This window comes from Brachyhypopomus gauderio, chromosome 9 (genome assembly GCF_052324685.1).
Source record: "Brachyhypopomus gauderio isolate BG-103 chromosome 9, BGAUD_0.2, whole genome shotgun sequence".
Classification (NCBI taxonomy): Eukaryota; Metazoa; Chordata; class Actinopteri; order Gymnotiformes; family Hypopomidae; genus Brachyhypopomus; species Brachyhypopomus gauderio.
Genome location: NC_135219.1, coordinates 8986457 through 9014255, shown reverse-complemented (window position 1 = coordinate 9014255; position 27799 = coordinate 8986457). Strand labels below are relative to the sequence as shown.

Sequence of the window (27799 nt, the reverse complement as noted above, 5' to 3'; positions counted from 1 at the left end):
CACCATGGCGTTCCTCATATATGTAAAATACCTGGCAAACAAATCTGACACACAAGCAAAAAACGGAACACTTTCCATTTAATACTCCCTGTTGTAGTGCATTACTGTCCCAAGTAATGTGCAGTGCTTCTAAACCTTTTACAAAAGCACAGGCCCATGCCAGGGATACTGTGAAATATTTTACCAGGGCAGTGATCGAATTTTGGCAGGACAAGCTGATGAGCCATGTGCTTACTCCACAGACCTGCTGAACCAGTAAATAGGCACAGGGGGTAAATTGAGCAGATCAGATAAATCGGCCCAGTGCTGGCAGTTAAATGGAAGGACTGCCCAGTGAGAGTGTCAGAAAATGTTCCTACACTCTGTCCTTTCATCAAGAACTTCAGTTATGGGACTGATATTATGATGCAGAATGACCTCACACCATGAAGGGGTGTATTTATGTGCATGGTTTTCAATCTGATAGTGGAACTAGTTTTGATGTAACGAGTGGCCCATCTGTGTGTGAAGGGGCGTGTCTTGTTTTGCAGAGAGCCAGGGTGGTCCGTATTACTGCACCAAAACAGTGCACTATCAGCAGATGTGTTGTCTTACAGAGACCTATATACTTCTGCCAGCATACACACAGTCCATTTATGAAGCTGGCCACCTTTGTCAGGTATGATGTGGTTGCTGTTTTTAGTAGATGCGCATTGTTTGAAGAGAATGGACCAGTGTCGTGGTTCTGCTTCATTTTACTGTTCACGTTTCTTGTATTTGGGTTCGACTTTTGGATTTTGGTTCTGGTTCGGAGGTCCTCGTTAAACCTCCCACTGTGTTCCGCTGTATCTTCATCCAGCCACGTTGAGGAATTGGAGCGCTGCAGATGGAGGGGGCTGGGTCACTGCTGGACCCACTTCTCCCTGTGGTCAGTGCCCCGCCCACGAAGCGTTTTCCTCGCTTGCTCTCTGATTTGACTCTGACTTGCTTCAGTGGTCATTTGAACTCATTTGAATGTTGGTGATCCACTGTGCTCCAAGGAGGCGTGGCGGGTTAGCGTAGCATGGTACATATGTGTGCCTGCACAGCACTGGGAGCAGCTGCTCTCCTGTAGTGATATGATGTAGGCTCCTTACTCTCCCGTTGTGTGTCTGTCTGCTACAGCTGTGCTCATCTTCCTCCTACCAGCATGCTGATGCATTGATCCAGCCTTTATCCTAGTAACCATGGTCCAAAAGAGCTATTTGGTTAGAGGTAAATTCAGAAGCAGTAAAAAAAAAAAAAAGTATTATTTTTAAACTTATTTTGGAAACGGTAAAAATTTTTACCTAGGCACGCTATGTTGTTTTAGACCTAGGATAGAATTGTAATGCTTCCTCATTCCACATTTCAGTAACAGTCTCTCTGCTGTTGTTTTTTTTGCTGTTTGCACATGCATGTATGTGAACATTTGCACAGGAGTTCTGTTGAGTCTATATTACATGTGATGTATCAGAAGGGATGTCTGGTGTAATTAATGTGGATTGTGATGGAGGCCTACAACCTCAGGACAACCAGTGGAATTTGCAGGAGTTTACAGAACAGCCAATGAGCTTGTGAGTTGGGGGCATATGACCAGGCTGTCAGAACATTAAGCGTGCTGTGCCATGGCATGTACCCTGCAGCACTAGAGCGCCATCAGTGTCACCCAGCCAATCGGCTGCGGAGTCTCTCCTGTTCCTGTCCACTCAGCAGCCCTGGTGTGACTCAGCCAACCAATAGGGAGCAGAGGAAAGAGTGCACTGGCTAACGCGCTGTTGTTGGGGGGACTTGGGAGAAGACGCTTACCATGCCGTTTACCATGCTACCTTTCCCGGACGTAGCCTAGCAAAGCTAGGATAAGCTTGATGTTGAAAAGATAAAGGTTTGCTCAGGACTTTGCTTTAATATGTTCTTTATGTAGCTGTTAAGAAAGGGAAAAATGATATTATTGATGCTTCTTGTTTTTTTTGGTGTTGTATATTTAAAGCAAAAACTAGTAGTAAATGGCTTTACACATCTATGAAATTTACACGTTTGATTTTGTGGAAAGCTGTTTCACACAGTTACTTATGCACCAGAACCAGGATTCTGTTAACATTGAAGAACTATCTGCATGCTGTGATGAAGTTCGAGAAACTTTCCTCCCCCCTAAACGCAGACATTCGCCTTGAGTCACTAACGAGCTCCAAATGCCCCCCCCCCCCCATCCTTCACAGATTACAAATTAATTCATATTTAATGAATTAATTTATATTCCTTGCTGTTCCCCTTTGAATTGTCCACCTTCAAGCTCCTCAATATATGAATGCTGGCCCTCATAAAGCCTTTAGTAAGGAAGCTTGTGAAGGATCTTTCATCATCCATATGCTCCCCCCCCCCCCCCCCCCCCCCCCGATCATGATGCATCATACTTATCCTCAAAAGATTCAAGCTTATTACCAGTGTGTGTTTCGTAACATCCATTTTCATTAACAAAAAGTCAGACATTTCGCTCAATATTAGACATCTATAATTACCTATTGAGATCTGAACACATATAGCTGAAAAGAGCAAAGCTTAATCTCTTAGATTTAATGCATTCTCTCGCATTTAAAACGTGGGATTTAATTTAAGGTTATTTCTCACTAGTCTAGACAGTCTAGCGGTTTAGCTAATAGTCTCTTGCCAGGCCATAGCACAGACTTGTTGCCAGTTCAAAGCATTAGCATGGCCAAGCTGCTCCGGTCATTGGCAGCACTGTCTAACTGCTGTGAGTAATTTTCAGTTCTCTTTAGGGTGCAGAGCCACATGCGAGGAGGTAAACGTTTCGGGCAAATGGCGTCTGTGATTTGTTTTTGCTTGGTTCATGCGTCCAGAACGCCTGCTGCCTCACATTCTTCTCCAGTTCTAGCTGACCATGTAGACCACTCTTCTAGTACTGGGACCATTAAAAAAAAATCATAGTAGGTTCCCAACGTTTGAGTCCAACAGCCTTAATCAGGTGACTAACACTGTGGAAGCTAGAATAATTCAACCAGGCATCTCCTGAAGAACCTGCATATCTGGGTGTGATTTACGTACACAATATTTACTGAAGTTCCTCTTCTGCTTGTTTTTTTTTTTTTTCTTCGTCTGGTTCATTATAAAAATCATGATTATTTGTGGATACCTGTTCGATCATCTTTGCTTACTTCCTTTCTCATTCCTGTCAAGCACATCATTTGAATCCAGTTAAGGCTATCAAGGCTCAAGTAAACAGCTGTCATAATGACATGGGCATAAATAAACTGGACCGCGAATCAGAATTTTGTCCTGGGCATGTAAGAGAGATGGCTATCCCTCATCTGTTTGGGTTCAAAGAAATGGTGATTACTACAATGTTTGTGTTGCTCTTTCTTACTGTATACTTTAAAGCTTTTTTGTGAGTTGTCCTTCGTTTTGTCAAGTTTTCGTCCTCTGTGATGCTGTTAGCATACTGTGCATTCCTTCCTGTCAGGTACTTTTTGTTTCATTATTATTTTTTAACAGAAGCAAGCTTTAGGGGCTGGATCTACTTTGACATTTATAATTCAACTCTGCAGGATAAGTCTTTTAACCTCTTATTTTGGTCTTATTTCAGAATGACATCTGAGCGAGACCATCCATCATTCATAAACCCCGTGAAATCCTATCTTTTGTCTTACTGCTCTTCTCCCATCAGTAAGGATTTAGTATGGGAGAAGAGCAGAAAACTTTAGTATTCAGTTTGGTATTTATCTGATGTCACCATGAGCCATGGTGACATTTGCATAATGTAACACTTGTAATTAAATGTTGTTATGCCTGCTTTTTCTAGCATATAACTGACAGTTGGCAGTATATCAGGGCCTAGTGCTTTTAAAACCTGTTTTACCAGAGCCTAACAGAGTCCTGTATCGGGTGTACAACGGTGCATCTGTCTTGAAGTTTCTATGGACGATAATGTTGATCGTGTGGAAGAAAGAGATTATCCCAAAGGAGTGGAGAAGAGCAAGGAGTATCTTATCCCCAAATAGAGGGATTCTGTGCATAGAAAACAGTTTCAAGTAGGGATGCACCGAAATGAAAATTCTTAGCCGAAACCGAAAATGAGGAAACCAAGGCCGAAAACCGAAACACCGAAATACATTATGCCAATTATTAGTAACATTGGATTTATGGCTAACCTCACTAAAATCAAAGCATTGCTTTTCAAAGAATAAATCAACTACAAAATTTGATTTGAAAATATTTATTTAGCACTGACATTACAGTAATGCATATTATAAAATAAAATTAGTGGTGGGCCGTTAACGGCGATAAAGCTGACAATGGCCGACCACTAATTAAATTTAACTCGCTTGCAGACCGTTTTTATCTGAGAGGATAAATATATGTATTTTATACGAGTTAAATTAAATTATAACTGACTGGCCTGAAAGATAAATATAAATTCACTCATAAAAACGTGACGTGAGTTGCAACAACATTAAACAGCTCCGGTAAACATAAATGTCGTCTGCTCGGCAAAACATAACGGGGCTCAATGTGCTCTATTAGCCTACGAAATCCCTACGACAGAGAACGGCTGATCGTCTAAGGCAACTAGTTCCATAATTTTTGGTGTAATGTCTTTTGCCTCGGCGCCATCACTGGAAAATTTTGCTAGCTTTATCCACATAAGCGCGTGCAGGTGGCGATTTTTGCTTGCGTCATCACAGCACATTGTTTCGGCCGTGTTGTTTCGGTGATGAAAGTATTTCGGCCGAAAACCGAAAATGCAAATTTAAGCCATTTCGGCCGAAAATTTTCGGTGGCCGAATTTTCGGTGCATCCCTAGTTTCAAGCTTTAAGTCTTCTTAATGTGGAGGGTAAGATTATTTTTTCTGGCGTCACTCATAGACTGGCTGCATATTTGAAAGTGAGTAACTTGATGTATTTGTCAGTACAGAAGGCAGGGCTTTCTACCTTTGCAGGTTGTTTGGAACATTGCGGTATGGTTTGGCATCGGAGTCAAACAGTGAGGGATAAAGTGGAGGGACCCTATGTGGTTTTCCTACATATAGATCATGCATTTGGTATAGAGACACATAACCTCTTATGGAAAACATATGGATCCTTCCAGGGACCAGATAAGATTACTAGGCTGGTTAAGGCTTATTTTGAAAATGTGCAGTTTTTATTTAATATAGGAGTGTATGTGACATTCTGGCAGCAATTAGAAATGGGTAAAATGGCTGGTAGTACTATTTCACTGTTGGCATTAGCGATGTTAATGGGTGAGATAATTAGGACTTCTGAATGGGTTGTAAGCAGGTGGAGTCTGCAGGGCGGCTGCTGGCTCCCTCCATGTATTACATACACAAAAGACACAACAACACTGACAACTACTGAGTAAACCTAGCAAGCCCAGGAAAGCTGTGCAGGAAAGTGTTAATGGTGCAGCAAGAACTGATGGGACTTTAGGTACATGGTGGAGTGCAGCATGAAATAATAAAGAACAAGTTTTGGGGCTGAAGATGGAATCGGTGAAGTCCGATAGCACTGAGGAATCATGTTTAGCAGGTTAATTGAAATTGTGCCGTCTCCAGTTTGGCTTTCTCGTATTAGATGGCTGCTGAGATCTAAATGATCGAATCAGAGACGAGAGGATTATGAACAAGGCTTTTAAGGGAGTGGCTACGAGTGCCTCGTTGTTAAGTAGTGTGTCGTGGTGTGGCAGAGGGGTGCTGGAACTAATGCTAATGAGCGAAGTTGAGAGATGTGCTAAGGTGAATCATGAGAAGCTTTTGTTAGGCTTTTAGGATGTGCCACTAAAAGTAGTCGTGTCGGTCATGAAAGCAGGACGAGAGTCCATGTGTGGCAGTGAAGCTAGCCAAGAGCTCACTAGACCTCACGGACACGATTGGCCAAGCGCAATGTGGAAAGACTTGGGTAGTGGAAATAAAGGTCACATTACCGGAGAGATGGTGAATGATTGGTAGTTTTATTCGCCAGCAAGTAAAGGAAGCATGGCACACATCAGCAGCATCGCAGGGAAAACAAGGCCAGTGACTTCACTGAGAACATCTAGAGAAGCAGAAGACCACCTGGTGAGAGAGATGGGCAGTTGCTTTCTTGCTTGGAACATCTTGCAATGTCCTTCCAACCACGCAAAACCTTGGAGAGTGCGTGGGTGAAGGTTCTAGTTGTAAATAGTGTGCAGGGGTTGGCATGCTAGAGCCTGTTTTTCGGCATGTAAGGTTACTTTGTCACGGGGACAAAATATATGGAGATGTAATCAGACGCTTAGCGTATTATTAACATGTTTATTTGATAATAAGCACAGGTAAGCGCTTTGTGTAGCATTGTTATAAATCAAGTGTTTTGGTCTGCGTGTGAGAGGCATCGTATTGACGCAATAATACACGAGAGGGAGTGCTATAACGGGTAATATCGGCACTGCTGTGCTGCGGTCGTAGGCACGAGGCCGCAGGCCGAGTGCCGTAGATCAGCACAGCAGTGCCGATATTACCCGTTATAGCACGAACCTCGAGTGTATTATTGCGATTATACCACAGTTCCATTATCGCTGTTTATTGAAAGATTTTGAGTAAAAGAGGATGAGAAAATACGACCTGTTTGGTAAAATACTCCGCCAGTTAAAATAGTTCCATTCAATGGCTCGCTGCTAAACTTACACAACACTGGAATAGCCTTACCCAATAAATATTATAGAGGTAAATATACACAAAAACAACTATTGATAAAGTTGAATTTATTAAAAATAAAGTACAACAATTATTGTCCATCCACGGCTGATCGGATGTTCGTTCAGGTATCTGTTCAGTCCAGCTCTTAAACCAACAAAGCTGCTGATGCTATATAACTCTCCCTTCACGTTTCTGACGGATCCATAAAAACGGCGTAAAAGCTGATTCATTTCATTTTTGTTGATAATACTAAAATCGACTGCAATGTCATTGCTTTTTAACCAGGATGTAAATATATTAAGAGCCCAGGACGTTTGTTTTACGGTATTAACTTCGTTTCTCTGAATTTCCAGCTCATCCAAATCATTGTTTGTAAGCGTGACAAACCTTGGCTCATTGGAGGAATCAGGCTGGTCATTTATAGCTTCATCCTCCAGTTTCAGATCGAAACAAATGCTTTCGAAGCCAATAGATTTAACGAACTCCCTGTAATTCATTTTGATAATGTTGCTGCTTGTTTGTAGTTGCGCTGTTTGGCTTGTAAACGCTGCTTCGTTGCTAGGTTACCTGTTTGTGGCGGAGTAATACATGGAGAGCTTCGGTTACAGTGCTATAACACGTAATATCGGCACTCCTAGATCGCCTCTCAGCCAATCACATTGTAGGGTCGGAACTAACTGTGGTATAATGGAGAACGAGAGCAGGCTATAAATAATAAAGGTATACGGGGTGAAGCGTGAGATTGGTAATTGCTAACGGATGAAGGCAAAAAACCTACAGTTCCCACAGTGTATCTCACTAACTATGAGTCTGGACATGGCGCTGTACTCTGAAGGATAACACTTTTTATAGACTTAATCGTTCAGTTTGAGGATACAGTTGATGAAGTTTTTGAAATAAATGAAGATGGAGTGAAGCTGATTTGGTAACTTGAGTGAGTATGCGGATGGCAGCAGCATACAAGACTTGTAGACATGAGTTTTAAGGGATTTGTAGTCCGCCACATCTGTGCTTGTGCAGTTTGGTACTAGAGTGTGTAAACTCTGTGAAAGAGTTATTGGCAGAAAGGTCTAGTCAGTGGTTGTGGATGAGGAGACTAGATGGAACAGGTGACACTGGACATGCAGTTATGGTACCAGTGCTATGGTCTTAGTCACCAATCAAGCCGGTTAGGATTACGCTTGTAGAGGTGCGACTTGGTTTACAAGTGAACTTGGACACCAACCCCAACAGTTGAGCCTTCTGGAGGTTGTCGCACAGGGAGCCGCCTACCTGATTAACCAATCAGAAGAGCTTGTGGTGTTTTTGTTGCTGGTATGAAGTGAGTGGGCTGGACATATGTTAATAGGTTTAGCTTTAATAGTTTTAGGATAGCATAGGATAGGGTAGCATAGGTTACTTGACATCCTGTCATGTGTATAGTTAAAAAGATTAGAAATCTAAGGGTATAATGCAATTGCAGCATTATGGTATGCTGACTATTGATTACAGTTCTGTGCCAAGGCATATAGCATCAGGGATGATATTCTCGTATACTGTGCTCGCTAATGTATCGGCTGTTCAGCACGGTAAGAGCATGTGGTGTGTGGATTGAGGAGGAGGAGATTTGCTTACATGTAGCAAGATCTGTTCCACATTCTCTCTCCTCAATCCTGTGTGTGCTTGGAGGAGATTCGTTCTGGAAGGTGCTTGGCGCTGCTACAGCCTTTGCAATCTTGATGAGACGTGCTCTCTCCTTACCCTCTTCTCCTTTTGGTCTGTCCCTCTCTCTGCAGTCACACAGCAGTGGCTCTTAAAGGCTTCACTTTGCAGGGATTCCTTGCGCAAGGCTGTTTGCCTACTACTCAGTGTGTGTGTGCGTGTGTTTTGTGAGTGTATGTGTGTGTGTGTGTGTGTGTGAGGGATTGTGGGTAGTGAGGTTAAATGTAGAGAGGTTGTGCATGTTGTAGCATTTGTGCCGTGTTGCCTACTGCCTGCGGGATGAAGAAGTTTCTAAACACTGTCCTCCGTGGCCTGGTCAGCCTGCCCAAGGAATATCCTTGGCAGAAGGAGCGTGCTCGACATCTAAAGAGACGGGCTAGGAGAGGATGGACCGCGCTCACGTGGACTAAGGTGATGCTCTCAGTTGGCCTACAGGGTAGGAAGTGGTGATGTGAACTGTGACATGCATCTCTAAAATAAGATGCAGCTATTAAGGGCTAAACCTTCTTATCAGTTATTAACTAAACAATGCTCAAATCCATCTTGTTTATGCCTTTCTGTTGAATCTTGTTCATATTAATTAGTCTGGTGTGTCTAGTGCTCAACTATGTGCTACATAACATTTTGCCAGATTGTTTAATAATCTTACTTTGTATGCTATTAATCTGTTTTCCCTGTTAATTCTTGAAACATGTAATGTAGTCTTTAATGCTGTATTTTATAGCTTATGAAATATATCAGTCAGGTACTAATATGGAATTCTTGATAATGTACCCTAATTCAGGATCAGTGATTTTGCTAATTTGGTGATAATTTGGTTTATACACAAAGCAGTTCCTCCCAGATTAACGAGGTCATAGTCATCACTGTCCTGCACTGGCCAGTGGTCCTTGTTTCGTGGCACTTAAGAGAATTGCGTGTTATTATGTTAATGGTTTGGGTGTGATGTTGAGAGGAGGACGGTGATGGAGGAACTCTGTAGTGACTGTGTGCTCTCTCATCTTCGCTAGCTGTCATAATCTCTTCATCCACATTTTCATGATTAATCTCGTGGTTAAATGAAGTCCAAGTGGTTCGGAAGCAGTCCATCAGATTTCTGCATCATTTCTCCCTATTTTTCTTTTTCTTTCAGTTCTCACAGATGGAAAATGCCATCAGTACACTTTTTGGACGTTGTATTCATTTTGCCCCATTCATGGCAAAGACACTCTTTAGGGTGGAGCAGGTGGTTGGATATTTGGGATGCTGCCACACTGGTGCAGAGCTGTGGGTTTGCATGCTGTGTCACAGAGCATTCTCTGCTTGGGTAGGCACTGAAAAGGAATAGGTAGATAAAGGATTTATACAGTTTGACTCTTAACCCAAGAGTAGTCATTCAGTTAGTACGTGCTTTGGTATTCGGGTTCTGCATTTGTGTAGTTTTCGTAGTTTGGTCTACTGGAGCGTTGAGTCCCAAGTAAGGAAAGCTCACACCCGCCACTTAACATCATGCAGAGTGCCGGCTGAAATCGTCACTTGCGTGCCAGACACCACATTAAATTAAGTCTTTTCAAGTAGACGTTGTCACTGCACAACATTTGACATTTTATAGTGTCAAAAAACATAAGCAAATCTCTTTGAGGTGACCTTACAGCAAGCCAGACGTTTTCAGTATGCTGTTTGTAAGGTCTAGTAAGCTTCCATTGTTGGCTTACCTTGAGCCTCATATTTCAAGTGCACAATTCAGACATGTACTGGCTGATTTGACTACCTTTGGGTTAAGGGGAATATTGTGTGAATTAGATCATTTTTCATCATCTATTGGCCTACTAATAGTTTCTAACATGCTCAGGCATTCAGCTCAATGGCTTCTCCTCGTGTTGTCAGTTTATGGATTTCTCAGTAATGGAACAGCTAGTGCAGCTCTGTGTTCCTCTTATATGACTCTTGGTTACATTACGTGATGAATCCTGGTTTGGTCCTCCAGTATTTGGACATTATTGAACATTGAAGTGGGACCCGAATAATTTCTATGTTGAAATGTTGGATCTTCCACTTCTGGGTGGAATTGCATGAGAGCACTATGAGCAGGAGTGTCAGATCTGAGCAGTGCAGGAAACATACCTGTGTGTGGTGACATGGTGATTGGGTCAGAGAAACTGCAAGACGTGCAGAGTGGAGGTTCAGGCGAGACATAATCATAGGTAGACCAAGGTCATCAAGTTAAGACATTCAGTATAAAGCACTGTAAACTCAGCTCAGTTGGTGAGATTTGCATGTATATATATGTGTGTGTGTGTGCGTGTGTGCGTTATCAAAGCTGTATTTATAATAGACCTTCATTTTTCTGTGTATGTGTGTTGGGGGGGGGGTCGTTTAGGTCTGCTTTATAATTTTTGAGATATTTAAAATATTTCCATGACTCATTAGGACTTTAACAGAGACTGTACTGTTGTAGTCTCCCTACTGTTCGTATTCTCCCTACTAGCGGTCTCATGTGGTCTGTTTGGGGTAGCTGGTGCTGCTTGTTTTTGCACATTAAACTCTGAATCCCTCAAAGGTCTTGTGAGGTCTTTAAAACATCCACAGTGTAATTTTCCAGTTTCTACGTTGTTCATGCTTAATGTGCATCAGTCCCTTTTGGTATTGGATTTTGTAACATTCAGCAGGCAGGTAAACTTTCCTGGTAGCATTTTCGCAAATACTTATTAGTGAGCGAGCCCTTCATCTGTTTATGTACACCTGTGTTCTGAGTGGCTTTCTATGTCGGTGTCACACATTTGTGAGAGAGAGAGTGAGAGAGTGAGTGAGTGAGTTGATCTTTTGGCTTGCTTAATGAATAGCTGGCATACTAATCATTTAGTTCCTTTCAGTAAACAGGATGGTGTTGGCATCTTTTATTAATGTTCAAAACAATGGTTTCATGTTCTCCACTAAAGATGAGTTTTCTTTCAGAGCAGAATGAATTTGTCAGGCCAGTTATGGGTGATGAGAATTTATTTATGTTATGGTGAAATATTAAAATGAAACTGATATGTTGTTTTCCAAGGTGTTTTTATTGACTGGCTCTAAATCGACTGTGGTTTTTAAATTGTGGTTTAGAATTATAGTGTTAGAAGCGATTGTCACAATGTGATGCTGTCATCTATTTCTGTATATTTTGGGTTTACATGAGGTAATGCTGTAGCTCTGATCTGTTGTTGCAGTATATTGTAAATCCAGAAAATATAAGGTTTTGGAATGACTCATCTTTGTTTTCTGCGTTATAGTTGGTACATATGGTCAACAAAGCATAACAGCCTAATACTTTTTAGCCCTTTGGCATTTGTCTCATGGTATGTGTATGTTTGTATGTCCATTTTTGTCTGTCTGTATATCTTTATCATAACCTGACCCAGGCAAATGAAATAACAGGTCGGCACTGGTTGGACTGATGCGAATAGCCTGGCGTCCCACTATCTTCCCGCTAAACCATGACCTCAGCTCAGAGGGAGAAATGATGTGTCCCCTTCCCTCCCTGCGCTGTAGCCTATCGCTCGGCTCTGTCCCTCTTGGACCTGCAGTAACCACCTGCCAATCACTCTTGACACACCATGGGAGGGGCTAGAGCTATGAGGCCGCCTCCCTAGGCACAGCGTATCTTCCAGTAATGACGCGGCCCCTCCCACTAATACGCTGCAATGCTGAGTGGCTTTTAACATATGCCATGTTCCAAAATGGCTTCAGGGCCAAAGGCACCATTGCTGCCAGCTGTCTTCATCCTCCTTTAGTGTAACTCAAACGAAGGAACACTTCATACTCCCTTGGTGTGAGTGAAATGAAGGAGTGTGTAGAACTAGCCCTCATGTCTCTTTGTTTGTTTGCTGGGTAGCTGCCAGCCATAATCACTGCTGAATTGTCTAAATGGTCTTTTTGTACCCTAGTGGTCCAACAGATGGAGTGAGCTGGACCCGGGTTCAGCTCCCTGTCTTCTCACACAGAGTGAAGCTCATTACGCCTAAATTACAAAGTTAATGGAGGTTCTGGAAGTTAGCTTTGGATTCAGTGATCAGAACACCAGTCCAAAACAAAAGACGTGAGACACTATTGTTCTGTAAATGGGCCATACATGGTACACAAGACACTGGCTGATTGTGGTCGGGGGGGGCTCTTCTTGATGTGAGAACCCCACGTTCTCGGTGGACTTCATTGTGTTGCGCTGTACAAGCTGACCGCCTTGTGCTCACGTGACGTATCGTTCTGTTTCTCTCCTCCCCCGTTCACAGACGATTCTGACGGTGTACCTGAGCGATGGTGAGCAGGCGCTGACGGAGGTGCCCATCACTCCGGAGACCACGTGTCGCGATGTGGTGGAGTTCTGTAAGGAGCCTGGTGAGAGCGGCTGTCACCTGGCTGAGGTGTGGCGCGGCAACGGTATGTGTGTGTGTGTGTGTGTGTGTCCACCCATGGCTGTCTCCAGCACTGAGACCCACATGAAGGTCTAGCACTCCCACCCATTAAAGCAGCTGCAGTTCACTGACCCCACCTGTGGATGGCGCTGTATGTCTGGCGCTTTGCTCTGCCTCCTGGTCTCACTCATTATTTGTGCTGACAATTTTTCACACTGTCTAGTGAAACAATGCGGGTATCACTGAAGGCGTGTGTGTGTGCGCATGCGTGTGTGCGTAGCGTTTGATCTGCTCAGGCTTGTCAAGGCCCCTGTCAGAGAGTGAATACAGGCAAGGCACTGAGAAGCTTTTTGCCTGAGATGTGTTCCCGTCTCTTTCTTTTGATTCCGTCTCATTCTTTTGATTTCTTCATCTTTACAAAAACTATAAGCAAAAACACACCTCTGTTATTTTCACAGGGTGCTTTGGTGTGGGCTCATTACTATGTTCAATAAAATGTCATTTTTGTGTCAATCCAAATGTTCTAGCTTGTGGCCCTATTACCGACACCAACATCATTACTCCAGAGTACGTCGTACGTTACAGCCACTGCTTGCGTCATGCCACTGGCCTCCATTTAACGTCCTCCTATTACAGGATATGGCCAGATTCACAGAAATGTAGAACTTTCCTCACAAAGCCGTTACACACATTTGTGTCGGTAGTTATTTTTAAGCAATTTAATTTCCAAATGGCGCCTGTGTAAAATACAGGTGTTAGGAAGTTGTAGATTATTGCATTATACAGGCGGTGGGTATAGATAATGGCATTAGAAGGCTGTCCACCAGCGGCCTTCTGGGTGTATGTAAATGTGTCTGATTTGTTAATGTATTGTGCACATTTATGCTTGTGGTTCATATTGAAGTTTGTCAGACATGCAGTCTCTCCATCTGTTCTCGAGCACTCTTCCAGTTTGTTACTTTGTATTCCCGTCATATTTCCGCTCCGTTATAGCGTGCCATCTGTGCACAGTCCATCACTTCTTCACTGCACGGTGGTGGTACATCACCCTCCCTGTGCGGACGAGTTCTTGTCACCTCCTGCACCCAGTCACTCCATCTGCCCCGGCACCTGCGCTGGCCGGCAGCCTGCGCACGTGTGCACGACTGAAGGTGCTGAGCACGCTGTTCTTGTCTTGATCTGTGGTCCATTCTACCACCCCAGCCCACCACCAGAACCCCAAAAGCCCGCCCTGCAGAGCTGAGGTTGGAGGGAGCTGGTAGTTGGTGGGAGTCAAAGATGTGGACTGCTGTCCAAGTCTGTAGAAACCGTGTGGTCCTGGCAGCAGACACACACAAACGTACAACAACCTGTTTTCATTCAAGTAGTTGAACATCAGGTAGAGTGTGTTGCCCTCTTCTTTAGCTTGTTCATGTCATGTGTTTCTAAAGGAAAGTTTGTTTTTTTTCTTTTATGTTGTTACATTGCTGAGTCAGTCCAACTGCCTTTCACTAGCTCCCAAGACTACAGCTGTTCAATCCTTGTGTCTTATTTAAGTTCAAAAGTCCTGCAGTGAGTGTGGGCCCTTGGGTATTTCTGTGTTTCATCACAGCCTTGTGGGCAGGGAGGGCAGATATGGGCTGATGGGGGCAGATGAGGGAAGAGGAGGTCATACAACCCAGTGATGGACAGTTCTGTACTGTGCCTGACACTCTAATGAGCACAGGAGTGCAGCCTGAGACACTCGGACACAGCCCTGTCTCTCCCTCTATTTCTTTTGCAGATTGGACAGTCCAACACAGGCAAACATGTACATACAGCCTCCTTAAAGAGGCCTTGATATCTGATACCCCTCCCAAATAGGTTAGCTTCAGTTTCTCTGTCTGGCCTCCTTCTGTGCGATTGGGTTTCAGCTTTAACTCCAGATGTCCCTCCACCCACCTGAAAAGACTGAAATATATTTTTAATGACCACCCCCCCCCCCCCCAAGCAATGATCTCTGTTCCTCTTCCAATTCCATTCCTCTGGCAAGAAGCCACATTTGATTGTCTTTACATCTTTCGTGTGTGTGTGTGTGTGTGTGTGTGTATATAAGAGTGTGTGCTTGTACCCCTATTGGGCGTGGCTCCGCCCCCCTTAATTCCTCCGTCAAGGCCCCTCTGTGGAGTGTCAGGAAAGAATGTCTGGCTTTGAAGAGATGGAGACACACTCAGCCCTGTCCTGCCCCGCAACCCCATTTTTTTTCTTCCACACACGCTTACATCTATTTGCTTTGAGTCCCCAGGGATACTAGAGAAGTGTTTTCATGTGCAGTCCTGATAATCTCCATCCCTGATTCTCCTGCCGAGCTTCTGACAGTATCCTCTTTGTTCTTCACAGAGAGGCCCATCCCTTTTGACCACATGATGTATGAACACCTGCAGAAGTGGGGTCCTAGAAAGCAGGAAGTCAAGTTCTTCTTGCGCCACGAAGACTCTCCGACCGAGAGCAGTGACCAAGGTGAGCGCCCCCCACCCCACCCCACCCCCACCCCACCCCCTCAAGGCCGTGACCTCACTGGCTGACTGGAGCTCCGCGTGTTGAGAAGTTTGAGAAGAAGACCAGGCTGCTTCGTGCTGATAGGAAGGCACAGCTTGATTAGCAGGCCAGGCCCCGTGGCTGCGGTGTTCAGATTGATGCCGGCTGTAATTATGGCCCTTTGAGCCGTCCTGCTGATCCTGCATGTGAGGCGGGGCAGGAGTGGAGTGATTGCTCCATAAGTGAAGCAGCTCACAGTGTGATGGCCTGTAACCCCACACCTCCTTTTTCTTCAGGTTCACCCACAGTGGCTCAACACTCATTAGCCTCACGCACACCCTGGTATTTAGGCCCTTTCATTATTTCATTAGTTTTACATTTGTCTTGGTGCTGTGAGCTTCAGAGCTGTGGCAACTTCAACGTTGCCAGCTTGCTTATTGAATGCCAAGTGCAAAAATCCCAAATTGGCTCGACATTCTCCCATTGCTGCTTCCGTTACTGATGTGTTTGTTCATGTCTGTGCGTGCATTCATTCGTTTCAGTGAAGTGCTTTCTACAGCACAAGAGTAGTAATAATAATCATCACAGCCACGTCTCAACACTTCTCAACCCATGAACCCGGTAACATCAGAGCAGGCAAAGATTTGCTAACCAGCGTTCTGTTCGGGGCTTCCGTGCAGGAGCTTGTCTGTGACTGATGTTGGTGCTGGTCTTGGCGTGCCCTCTGTGTGCAGGTAGCCAGCAGTCTCAGGAGCAGGCCGGCAGAAAGAACGCAAGCAGCTCGGACAAGCACAGCGAGAACGGGGTACGTGTGTCTCGGGTCGACAGCCCTCCTCTACCGCTGCTCCCTGTTCTGATAGGTCTGAACATGAAGCCTCGGAGGAGAAACACCCCCCCCCCCCCCCCCCCCCCCCCCCCCCCACACACACACACACACACACACACACACACACACGGCCTGAGCCATGTTGGTTCGCTCTTGTTCTACAGCATTTTGGTATTATGTTTTTGCTCTTGTGTTGTAACTACTCCACTGCCTGCCCATAATTCACACGTAAACGACCTTCAACCGCCTGTAGTGTCAGACTTGCTTGTTTGGTTAATGTCCGGTAGCTATTTGTAGCTCCGTCAGTTGCTCTTTCATGTAGTTTCGCAGTGTGACTGACTTCTGAAATGACACCCTTCAGACCTGCAGCTTGGAGCAGAAGCCCTGTGCAGCTGCGCTAGGAGACGGCCCTCCCAGAGAGAGCAGCGCCCGCCTGCAACGCGGCCCTCCCCACGCACCAGTGCTCCATACGCGCACGCTCCGGGTTGTGCTTTTCTCTTGCGATCCACTTGATGATAAGAGCGTCCTTAGGCACCCCGCTGTCTCCATCCATCTGGCCCAGATCCTTGCAGGGGAAACGCAGTGCTCCAGGAAGCAGAACTCATTTTACCTTAAGGGATGTGGAGGACTGCAGACCAACAGAGCAGGAGATAAGAGCCTCTTTATGAGTCTCCCACCGATGCCCTCCTCCACCACTACCCCACCCGTCCCTTTCCATCTTTGTTTCATTCACTCTGCACCGCCGTTATCTCCCTGTCTTGAGGGAGGTGGTGACGGAGTGCGTGGGGCGTGCGTCGGTACCGCTGCTCCAGGTCCAGCCAGGCAGCTGATTAGGGAGGGTGCGTGAGCTGCCGTTCATGCGCGGAGGTTCTGCTCTGATGATGAGCACACCGTCCTGGTACCGACAGACCCAGGGGCCTCCGGAGACTACCGCCGCTGCATAAACAGGCCCTGGCTGCTCGGTTTGCCTGTTTGAGTTTACTTCATCACTATTTACTTTGCCAGTCCATTGAGTATTCGTATACATAGTAGGAGTGTCCTAATCTCAGTTTATAAGAGCTTGGAAAATGTAATCAGGAGTGATGAATGGGGAAACAGCTTGGCCATACAGAGCCGTGTAGGCCTATGCCTCGAGGCACCATTGTGAAAGTCACCTCTGATATTCGTCAGGTCTTGATTTGATGAAGTGCTTTGGCTTGCCTGCTCAGGTTGGACCTGGCCAATGAAAAGCAGGGTGTGGTGGAAGCTTGTTTTGAGTTTCCGGAGCACGCGTGGTGGTTGTGGTGCTCAGCCTGGTCCCAGGTCCTGGCTCGCTCACTTCGTAACGCTCACGCAGGTTGAAATACATTATTGTCCTGTGCAACACTACAACAGCGCTGCACATGTTACAGTATTAGAGCCCATGAGTCTGAATGGGGACAGTAGGTCTGTCCTTCAGGGCGTGTGTGTGTGTGTGTGTGTGTGTGTGTGTGTGTGTGTGTGTGTGTGTGTGTGTGTGTGTGTGTGTGTGTGTGTGTGTGTGTGTGTGTGTGTGTGTGAGCTCTTTAACTGCATGACACCTTGTTGTCGGGTAACTCCCAGAGCCATGGTTTAGACCACATCCCTCTTCAGTAAACACCATCGAGCTCCACTCCGCACGTCCTCATACTTAAAGTAATGCCTGTGTACTGCATTCAGCAGGCACATGGACAGTACTCCAGACTAGCAGTAATACTGTGTGTGTGTGTGGGAGGGAGGGAGAGAGAGAGAGAGAGAGAGGGAGGTTCTATACAGGCTAACCTCATAATACATGGATTCTTTTTGCCAGCCTAATAGAGGCATGTTTGCTCTCTGATGGAGACTGACTGAGTGCCATTGTTGAGTTCTCCTGATCTGGAGAGACGTTAGAGACGTGCTGGCCAGTCTAGACCCAGCACACACCTTGCTGCCTGTGAAGAGTGATCACTGTTTACCTGTTAATCACGTAAGTAGTTATATGGGTAGATTACATCCAGCAATACATTTCTCTAATGTTAGCATCTTGCTTTGGTGGAGATGTGCTTAATCCCAACTTGGCTTTCAGAATGGGCTCTTGTGATCATCTAATCATCATTTTTATCATATCAGGCTTTTGTTCAGAGTTCTTGACTGAAGTCACTGTTGTACATATATGAGATTCCAGGGACTTCATATTTAATATGTAATGTTATCTGTGGCTATAACTAACAACTGTAAACATATGAAGCATACTAATGGTTTTAAGCTCTGTAGCTCTAGGTCTCTAGGAAGTGAAACCTTTTCTCAACACTACACTTTTATTCTGTAATGGCACTTTATTATCCTAATTCAGTTTTTATTTAATTTATTTCTTCTCTGTAAATCTAATATTTTTAATCATGTTTTAGACAAGCTTTTTCCATTCTCTTTACATCCTTTTTAACTTCATTAAATTAAATTAATTAATTTCATCTTTTCTCATTTGTAAGGCACATTGAATGGCCGCCGTGCCTTGACTAGCAGTTAGGCCATTCAAACTCTGTTTCCTTCAGGCATTTCTGATGTTGTGCTGGTGGTGGTTTTTTTTTTTTTTTTTGATGAAACACAGACTTGTTTGGTTTTTTGTTATCGTTGTCCTGTTGTTCCTTTATTGTTGAACACTCTCTGTATTCAGTATCCTATCCCCTGATTGCCTGGAGTGATTTCTGTGCTCTCACACCCTTGTCCAGGTTTTAATTTTGAAGTCCTTTCACTTTCACACTCTCACACATACACACACACACACACACACACACACACACACCCTCTACCCGTTATGTTTAAACAGTCTCTCACTCCTCCCTCCTGTGCAGTAGCGTGTGCCCAGGGCGCTCTCCCCTTTGTGGAGCTGCTCTTCTCCAGACACGATGACCCTCTTTCCTTGTCTCTGCGTCTCCTTCCTCTCCTCCATCTCCATCCCTCCACACCTGGCCCAGCGGACCCCGCACTCACACAGGCGGGGTCTGCTCTGCGTGTGGGGAGAGAGGAACGAAGGTCTCCCGTGGAAGAGCTCGCCAACACGCCCGGCTCCCGTGCGCCGATTTTTCAAAGCTGCGCGCCTTCTGTCTTATTGTAAGCCCTTGTAGTCCTGCTAGGTGTTGTGCTGGTGTCTTTTGTAGTTAGCGGGCTAAGCCCCCCGCTGAGTGAAGGCGTGGGAGAAGCCGCGGCTCCTTGAGGGCTGCTGGACCCAGCCAGGCCCGTCTCTGCTGCATGTGGGCCAGCTGTCCATCGTGAATCCACGCTGTCCAGCCGCAGCTCCAAGGATCGTGTGGGCAGTGCAGCTTTGACAGAGCTGCAGTCTTTCTGTCTGTGTGGGCAGACTCTCTCTCTGCAGGGATTACATGTTTCAGCCTCTTCTTCATCCTGCCTGTGCTTCTCAGATCTCCCATGCCATGCCTAAACTAGCAAAACCAAGCAAGTAAAAAATGCAGCCAATCGTTAGCAATGGCTGCTTGTGATTACAGGGTTTTGCTTGTTGTTGTTTTTTTTTTGTGATATTCAAGATTTTTTTGACGTTTTACAAGCATTTTTTATATTATTGTTTGGTGTTATTAATTAAGTTCTATTTGTGGATGTGGGTTTGGCCAACCTGCCAGAACTTGTGCTTTCCTGGATGATCTCAGCATGCAAAGCAATCCCTGTGCATTTTGATGCCTTTTGTAAGGCTTGATCGGCTCTTAATGTGAAGCCAGCATCTGATTATTGTACAAAGCTATGGCTTATGGAAAGACCGTTTTGATGGTGTTTTTCATGTTAAGTTTTTACTAAACAGAATTTAAACGTGTGGGACTTTAAAAAGAATGTTGTGGGCCACTGTTCCATTTTTCTGTCCTTAGAATCCTTGGCATTTCACTTTAAAACTGGGTAGCACATTTGTCTGCTATTATAGCCTACAGCTAACATGTCTGCTCTCGGACCCATCTTAATTAGCACATAGACATAGAAGTAAAGGTTTGCAGCCAGGTTTGGTTTGCGTACGTTTTAAGTATCCACAAAAAAAATGATGTGCGGTGTGCAATTTTTCCAGAATGCAGCAGATTTAGTGAGCTCGTCAGCAACCTCTGCTCAGTCAGGCCTCGAGTTAAATGGCCTTGTTGGCATTTCTCTCTGGATGATTTTTCATGCCGCTCTTCTACACTTTAAATTAAACACAATGAATCTGAGCATGGCGCACACTCTCCAGACACCTACCCTGAAACTCCTACGTTGTACATACATTTACAGGGTACTTCATGACTCATTATGTCGGTGAGTGGGTGGGATGCAGATTGGAGGGTAGATTGTTTTTGCCCCGAAGCGTCCAGCAAGAAGTGTCCCGCGGTCAGATACCGAGTTAGAGGATAGTTAATGTAAAGTCCACATGGTTGTAGATGAGCTGCAGTCCCACTGATGCCTTATGGGTCGGTATATGTGCCTCAGGTGTAACAAAATTTACTTTTGTAAATATTCTTCTAGATTGAATCTTTGGAAATAAAATGATTTCACCTGTCTTCTTTGCCATAAGAATGTTGAAGATAGGGTTTACTCCATTTCCTCTATATTGTCTGTCTACAGGCCTGTAGCTACCTTCAGGATAAGCAGTCAGATGCCTTTCTGCAGTAAGGAAGGAGACCACACTCTGCTGTAGAGCCGGGCTGGCATCGCAGTGTCTCATGATCGACTGAGCACGCTGGTGTCTCGTGCAGGCTGGGACACAGCCATGTTCTCACGAGAAGACCCAAACTGCCTGTACCACAGCCTACCCACTGACCTGTTTCCTTTGTCATTGTTTGGGTTACTGCCTGCATTTCGTGATCAGGCACCAGAAAAGAAAGGCCCTCAGGCTGACGTGCCTGACCACTTGGTTGAAATGCTAGTTGGCTGAGAAAACGATATGAAACACCCCTGCTAAGCACCCTCCAAAGCTTCACTACTGTACATTCCCTGCCATTTGGCTAGAACCTCCACACAGCCTTGTAGATGAGTGCTGTATATGGTCCCATAAATCACTCAGCTCTCCCTGATGTTTGGTCTTGTGTTCCGATTGCTGTTTAAACGAGTATTGGGTTTTGCTATATATCGACACCTGCAGTCATGGTCTACTCTCCGCCTCAACTGTTTGCCCAACTGCAACTCATGAGGGAGAGCCCAGGCAGGGTCAGGCCAGAGCACCACCTTGATGGAGACTTTACACGCACCACCCTCAGGACATGCAGATAATCCAATCAGTCTGCTTCCCATGCTGTTCCTTTAGTGCTGCATTACCATGGAGATGTTCGCCTTGGTAACCGCGCGGCGCTGAGAGGCGCAGGTCGCGCGGTGTTTGCAAACACGAGCTGATACGGTCGCCTTTTAAGCCTCCACTTGCCCCCCCACGCAAACTGAGTCAGGTCATTTCTGCGGTAATGAAATTTGGAGGCTTGCCATGGAGTTCACCCTGCTGAGCAGTGCAGAGAGAACAGAAGAGTGTCGTTATTGATCATGAACTCTGCTAAGCTGTGCTGAGCTGAGCTAAACTGAACTTTCTAAAAAGGGGATGTATTGGACCCATAGACCTCTGTGGTTTATGTCGAGATTTATACGACAAACAAGCGTTTGTGTGTTTAGAATAATGTCCTTTAGCTGCAGAGACTGAGACTAAGCAAAAGGTTATTTGTGATGTTATGTAGTTATTCATGTTAAGGCAAAACTGTTCACATATGTTTTGTTATTCTCTTGTGGTTACTATCATATTTGGCGTGATCACTGGTTGTGAGGTTGGAGATTTTAATCCAATCCACTGAGACTGAAGCTCTCAGAGTCACTGTACTGAGTCAATACATTCCATGCATCTTGTTTTACACGTAGTAAAAAGAGCATCCATGAAATTTTGCCAGTTCTGTTGAGGCTTCCAGCTCGTGGCTGGCCAGAAGGCAGCTGGTGTCTCCTGACTGTGGATCGTGCTGAACCAGGGCTCTCTGAGGAAACTACTGTATGCAGCAGAATGGATAATTATTGAGTTATCGTGAACTTCAACAGCAATTATTTAAAGCTACAATTATCATCTTACAGCTACAATTATCTTGGAGTGTCATGCAGTTTTTAAATTTGGCCTATACATAATTTGGTGCCATACATTTCATTTTAATCTGGAGAACTGGTTAAATATTTACTGGAATTAGGTTTTCAGAAATGTAGTGAAATGCATTCTGTAGTCATAATAATTTACTAGTACTAATTTACTAATTTGGTTAGATAAAAATGGTTAATGTAAGGTTTGATACAAAATCATGATCTTTTAAATACAAGTCGTTATTTATCCCTGTTGTTATTGACCCACTTTAATACGAACTATAATGAATGACAATCCAATGCTTAAAAAAATCATTGTGTCCGCATTGAAACAGCAGCATTAAAGTGAGGCAATTATACGCCTGTGTGCGCGCGAGGGCGCGCTCTCGCCGAGGACCGCTCCGTGTCTGAGTTACTCCAGTAAGGGGGAATCAAGTGGCTAAATCTACTCTTACCGTGACAATCCCAAATAGTACGTCGCACCGATTTCTCTCGCCTCGCTAGCTTGTCACGATCGCGAACCGTTATAGAGTGATATGTAGTGTTGGGAGCGTTTGTTAGTGCGGTGGTTATAAATTCCTCCGAGTTGGCGAGAGAGACGCGCACACTGGAGTCGCGCACCGCTTAACGGGCAACGTCGTGTTCGTGCTATTCAGATTTGATTAGCACTTTTTTTGCATATTTGATTCGTCTTTTAAGGAGCTTTACGTTGCTGGATGCACGGCTGCGATATGGAATTTAAACACATGGAGGCAATACAAGATATGACGGCCACGGGGCAATGCAGTAAAATAAAAGTGAGTTCCTGCACAATAACGTGGGGAAACGCTCAGCAGGTAAATTGCTTGAGTTCATGTTGTACACTGCATTTATGAAATATAGGAGGATTTGTAATGTATCCACATAGAGTTGGTAGATGGTGCACTTTTCATCAGATTTAATGTACATTATGTGATATGTTCAGATTAATTTCTATAGAGTAGACTGGACATCAGTGATGTATACATTTTTGTGTTCCTGTAATTATGTATTGAAGCAAGGATTGATATCTCAGGGAAGATGCTTATCATAAAGAATATTCTACCTTCTGCTCTGATAACACTTCCGTATTTGAACTTGAAGTGACGGTTGTTAAGTTTCAAATGAAGCTAAAGTGAATTTTATACATGGCAGCAGTTTGAGCCAGCTATTAATTTATTTGTTGTTGGCATGGTTACCACAGTGTTTAAATGCATAATTAGGACACATGCTGAAATAAGGTTTTTATACTAGTTTACATTTGCAAAACACATCCTACATCTCAAAAGTATTTCTCATTATGATAAATGATGATATCTATAAATGAGATGATGTTATTAGTGTGGCCATTAATGGATTTAGCCCCTGGCTGTAGGTGACCCAACAACGCACCAAACCTCCAAATCTTTGTATGACAATGACATACAGTCATTACTGTATTATATGAGAATTGATGGATGATTATTACACTGATACAGCTGGTAAGTTACAGCATTTAGCACTTAGTACAAACACAGCACTTAGATTACATAACATTATGGTCATTGTAAAATAATGATCGTGTTCTGAGTTGTGTGGGAATTTTTCTGCATGTTCTGCTTTTCATGTAGATTTCCTTTCATAGCTCAAATAACCTGCTCTTCCACGCCTGGTGAACACGGCTTGGTGTGTGCCTGTAGAAACGCTCCCTGGCTGGGCTGGGTTGGTCTGTGCAGACCTCCCAGTTTGCAGGGCTGTGTAAGTTCTGCGTGTGCCCAGGGATCCACCTGGATCACACCTCCCCTCTCTCGCAGTCTGAACTGTGTGGGTTCCAGTTAGGACGTCCACGTAACATGGCTAATTGGTGTCTTTCTGGGAAATCAAACATAGCACCTGTTTAACAGGCTGTATTTGAGGGGAGAACACAAGCTCTGGCCAAAGGACACGAGACGATGGGAGGGAAGGAGTTCATCTGAGATTTTTTCCTTGCATTTTGATATGCAGACCTCCTTGGGTCACGTTCATGAAACTTGCCTGCAGATTTAACAGAAAGCCGTGACACCACGTTCCCTCATTCATAAATGTGGGTTGCTAGTGTGGTGTCTGCGTCATATATGGTGCTACCACATTTTGTCTTTATTTGTGGTCTGACGTGAGCATTTTGGCAAACTTTGCAACTTTCATAAGCCATAAGAAGAGGACGGTGACTGACCCAAGCAGGATCTCAGAATGTCGTGAATGTTGGGCGTGTGAAATACAAACTTGGGTATTGCAGTACAAGTCAGTTCAGCACCACCGTGCACTTCCTGTTTTGGTGAAAGTTACAAATTCATTACATTTTTGTGTAACCAATTGTGGCAGCATGCAGTTTGCTTCACTCATTTGGATATAGATTTTGATTTTGACAACCAAGACGACCAAGAAAAGACGGCTTTCTGGGTGTCTGAGTAGCAAGATGCACCAATGCACCATCAAGAAAAGTGTCCAAATATCACTCTCACCATTTCACTTTCCCTTTCTGACTTTGCAACACAAGTTTCCAAAGGCGGGGAGCGAATCGGTGTCCTATCTGCTCAGGCCACGCGTAACCTCCACTAGTCAGCCTGCAGAGCATCTCAAGCAGTTATTTTTATGCCAAAAGGGTCGGCAGCTGCCAGCTGAGATGTGGACTCTGTCCAGGGAAGTGGATGTGAATCTGAGGCGCTTGCCAAGCTCCATTTAAAATCTTCTGATGTTTTGATCTTCCTCTTTGTTGCTATTGGTGGTGAATCGGTGGATGTAGATGGATTGGTGGATTTGTGGAGTCTATGCAAGCCAATCTGAGTTGTCTGAATTAGGTTGTTAGTGCTTTATTTATTCAATTATTTATTAACTCTTGACTGCATGGCAGTTCTGCTCTGCTGCCATGACGACAGCATGGTGACTGGGGCCGTGATGGACATCTCACTCTTATCAACCAGAATGCACAGTGATGAGTGTGAGGTTCCTTTTCTCTGTATCTCTCTCACAGGCCTGTCTACCTGCTCTCGATCTCTCTTGCAGGCCTGTCTACCTGCTCTCGGTCTCTCTCGCAGGCCTGTCTACCTGCTCTCGGTCTCTCTCGCAGGCCTGTCTACCTGCTCTCGGTCTCTCTCGCAGGCCTGTCTACCTGCTCTGTGCTGAAGGCAGAATCATCTCTCCCTCTGATGAGCTCAGCACTGAGTGGCCCCAGACCTGCATTAGCACTCTGCCCATAATTAAGCCATGAGTGTTTACGTAGCCACAGGTCATTTCACACCCTGTTCTCACTACACTGAGCACTGCAGATGGCAAACACAAGAACGCTCTCTCTCTCTCCCCGTCTCTCTACCTCTCCCTCCCCCTCTCTCTATCTCTCCCTCTCCCCCTCTCTCTATCTCTCCCCCACCCTCTCTCTCTATCTCTGCCCCCTCCCTCTCTTTCTATCTGTCTCCCCCTCCTTCCCTCCCTCTATCTCTCTCCCTCTCCATCTCTCCCCCCTCTCTCTATCTCTCGCCCTTCCCTCTCTCTCTATCCCCCCATTGCTCGTACTTTCCTGCGCTCTCCCTCTCTCTCTATCTCGCTCCTCCTCCCCTCCCCCTCGTCTCTCCTGTTCTCTTCCACACAGGCGTCTGTGACTTATATGTCCAAGCAAGGCGTTCGCAGTCAGAGTAGAAGTGTTGTGGCTGTCTGGGCTGCTGTAAATAGAACCACAGTACTCACCTAACTTAATGGATTGTTTTGGGGGGGGGGGGTTGATGGGGTTTTTTTTTCTTTCTTTTTTTGCTTTGCTTAGGTTACCAAAATTAACCTTCCTGTTGCTCCCTGCCTTGCCAAGCCTACCTGGCTTTGTTCCTCGCAACTAACTCTCTCTCTCTCTGTGTCTCTCTGTGTCTCTCTGTCTCTCTGTGTCTCTCTGCCATGTCCACTGGTCTACCCCCTCCTCAGGTGGGGGGGTCGCGGGTGGAGCTGACCCTCTCCGAGCTGCAGGAGATGGCCACGCGCCAGCAGCAGCAGATCGAGGCCCAACAGCAGATGCTCGTCGCTAAGGTAACGACCCCAGATGCACGCTTACAGCATGGGAGGGGGCGCAGCTCTTAACTCCGCGGGACAATTTGTGGGTGCGAGGAAAAGCGCGGTAGATCTTGTTCCTGCCGAAAGCGTCGTTTAGGCACAGCTGTCGTCTGAGTAACATTCGAACAGTTAAATTTATCTTAAGGTTTAAATTTTAGCTTGAGCAGTAATCAGTCATTACATCAGACATGATATGTTTGCGTAGCTGCTTCTCCACTGACAGACAGATGTTGATCAGACTTCAGTTACTGTTCGGCTTAGCCAGCTTTTGTCTGTTCCTCATTTTGTAGCATTTGACTTGTTTGTCCCAAGCTGTGGTGGGAAATTATTTTGGATTGTTGAGCTTGCAAGTGTATTGGCAGTAGGTTGAGTTTACGAAGCTCTCATCCTCTATGATGTTTACAAGGAAGATTCTAAATAACCACTGCAGTCAGCGTAAGGGGCACAGTGGGGGCTTTTGTGTGCAGAGTGTAACATATTTTAAGAGTGTGAGCTCGGCCGTGGGATGTCATTAGCGCACCGAGCGGGTGTTTACAGTGGCGTGTGCAACAGTGATTACCTCATCTCCACTTATCGCCGTGGTGCTGGTAGCAAACCCAGCAGCACAGCCGGCGGTAGCGCTCGGCCCCGCCCACCAGACCTGCCGCTTCTCGCCGCTCCTCCCGTCCTCCCGTGCGCGAGAAGCGTGGGAACTTCGACCCGGCCGGCTGCGAGGTCCTGGTCCAGTGAGCAGGTTGTCCCTGGGTTCTGATCCAGCTGTGGCTGATGTGCGCTGGGCTCAGCTGAGCTGGGGCTGCACTCAGTGTGCACGCAGTGCTGCAACAACACGGAGCTTCTAGCCACTCACAGACCTGCCTAGGCTATATTTAGCTGTACCGCTCTGAAGCAGCTGTGTGTGTGTGTGTGTGTGTGTGTGTGTGTGTGTGTGTGTGTGTGTGTGTGTGTGTGTGTATCTATATGTGTGTATCTACAGGAGCAGCGTCTGCGCTACCTGAAGCAGCAGGAGTGGAGACAGCAGCAGGCCGTGTCTGAGGCGGAGAAGCTGCAGCGTCTGAAGGAGCGAGTGGAGAACCAGGAGGCCAAGCTGAAGAAGATCCGCACCATGAGGGGCCAGGTGGACTATAGCAAAGTCGTCAACGGCAACCTGTGTATGGGTCTCCTCACACGCACCTTCACATTTACTCAAAAAGGCAGTTGTCTGGCCCCGGTGAAGGACGATCACCCGTCGATCACCTTTGACCCGGCTGACCTTTGACCCGGCTGACCTGTGACCTAGCTGACTTGCGACCTGCTGGCCACGCTTGCTGTTGCATAAAAGCGTTACGTGCAACCAAATCCTTTCTAACCAAAGTCTGAAGATGCTGAATGGTCTTCAGTTGTGTGTTCAGTGAAGACAGTCCACAGTCTCATATGGGGAACCTCACCCACACACTCTGTGGGCCCTGTCGCCAGCTCTGAGCTCGTGGCACTAGCGTGTGTGGCCCCTGGGAACAGAGGCCCTAATGACCCACATTCTTAACTGCCATCATATGTAGGTCACCAGCCTTAGTTCACCGCTATTTGGCCAGTTGATATAAAGTGATTGAATAGATCTGCAGAGCACATACATCATATTTTCTCCTACTGCA

General features: G+C 45.4%; 1 protein-coding gene and 1 long non-coding RNA gene across 7 annotated transcripts in view; both read left to right on the top strand.

Annotated features, from left to right (window-relative positions):
• Positions 1-27799, top strand: part of ppp1r13bb (protein phosphatase 1, regulatory subunit 13Bb) — a 40135-nt gene that overhangs the window by 3752 nt on the left and 8584 nt on the right. For 2 of the 6 annotated variants that reach the window (XM_077016883.1, XM_077016881.1), the window contains exons 1-6: positions 8628-8780; positions 12614-12761; positions 15095-15214; positions 15967-16037; positions 26046-26147; positions 27145-27319. In XM_077016883.1, the coding sequence (XP_076872998.1) occupies positions 8649-8780; positions 12614-12761; positions 15095-15214; positions 15967-16037; positions 26046-26147; positions 27145-27319 (748 nt within the window). In that variant the 5' untranslated portion in view covers positions 8628-8648. Of the gene's footprint in view, positions 1-8627; positions 8781-12613; positions 12762-15094; positions 15215-15966; positions 16038-17582; positions 18022-20695; positions 22940-25607; positions 25974-26005; positions 26148-27144; positions 27320-27799 lie in introns of those variants that run through there. The other 4 variants (XM_077016882.1, XM_077016886.1, XM_077016884.1 and 1 more) reach the window with 4 other exon arrangements.
• Positions 396-4031, top strand: LOC143522469 (uncharacterized). The gene is made up of 3 exons (XR_013133006.1): positions 396-658; positions 3599-3678; positions 3875-4031. It is a non-coding gene; the product is annotated as an uncharacterized LOC143522469 (long non-coding RNA).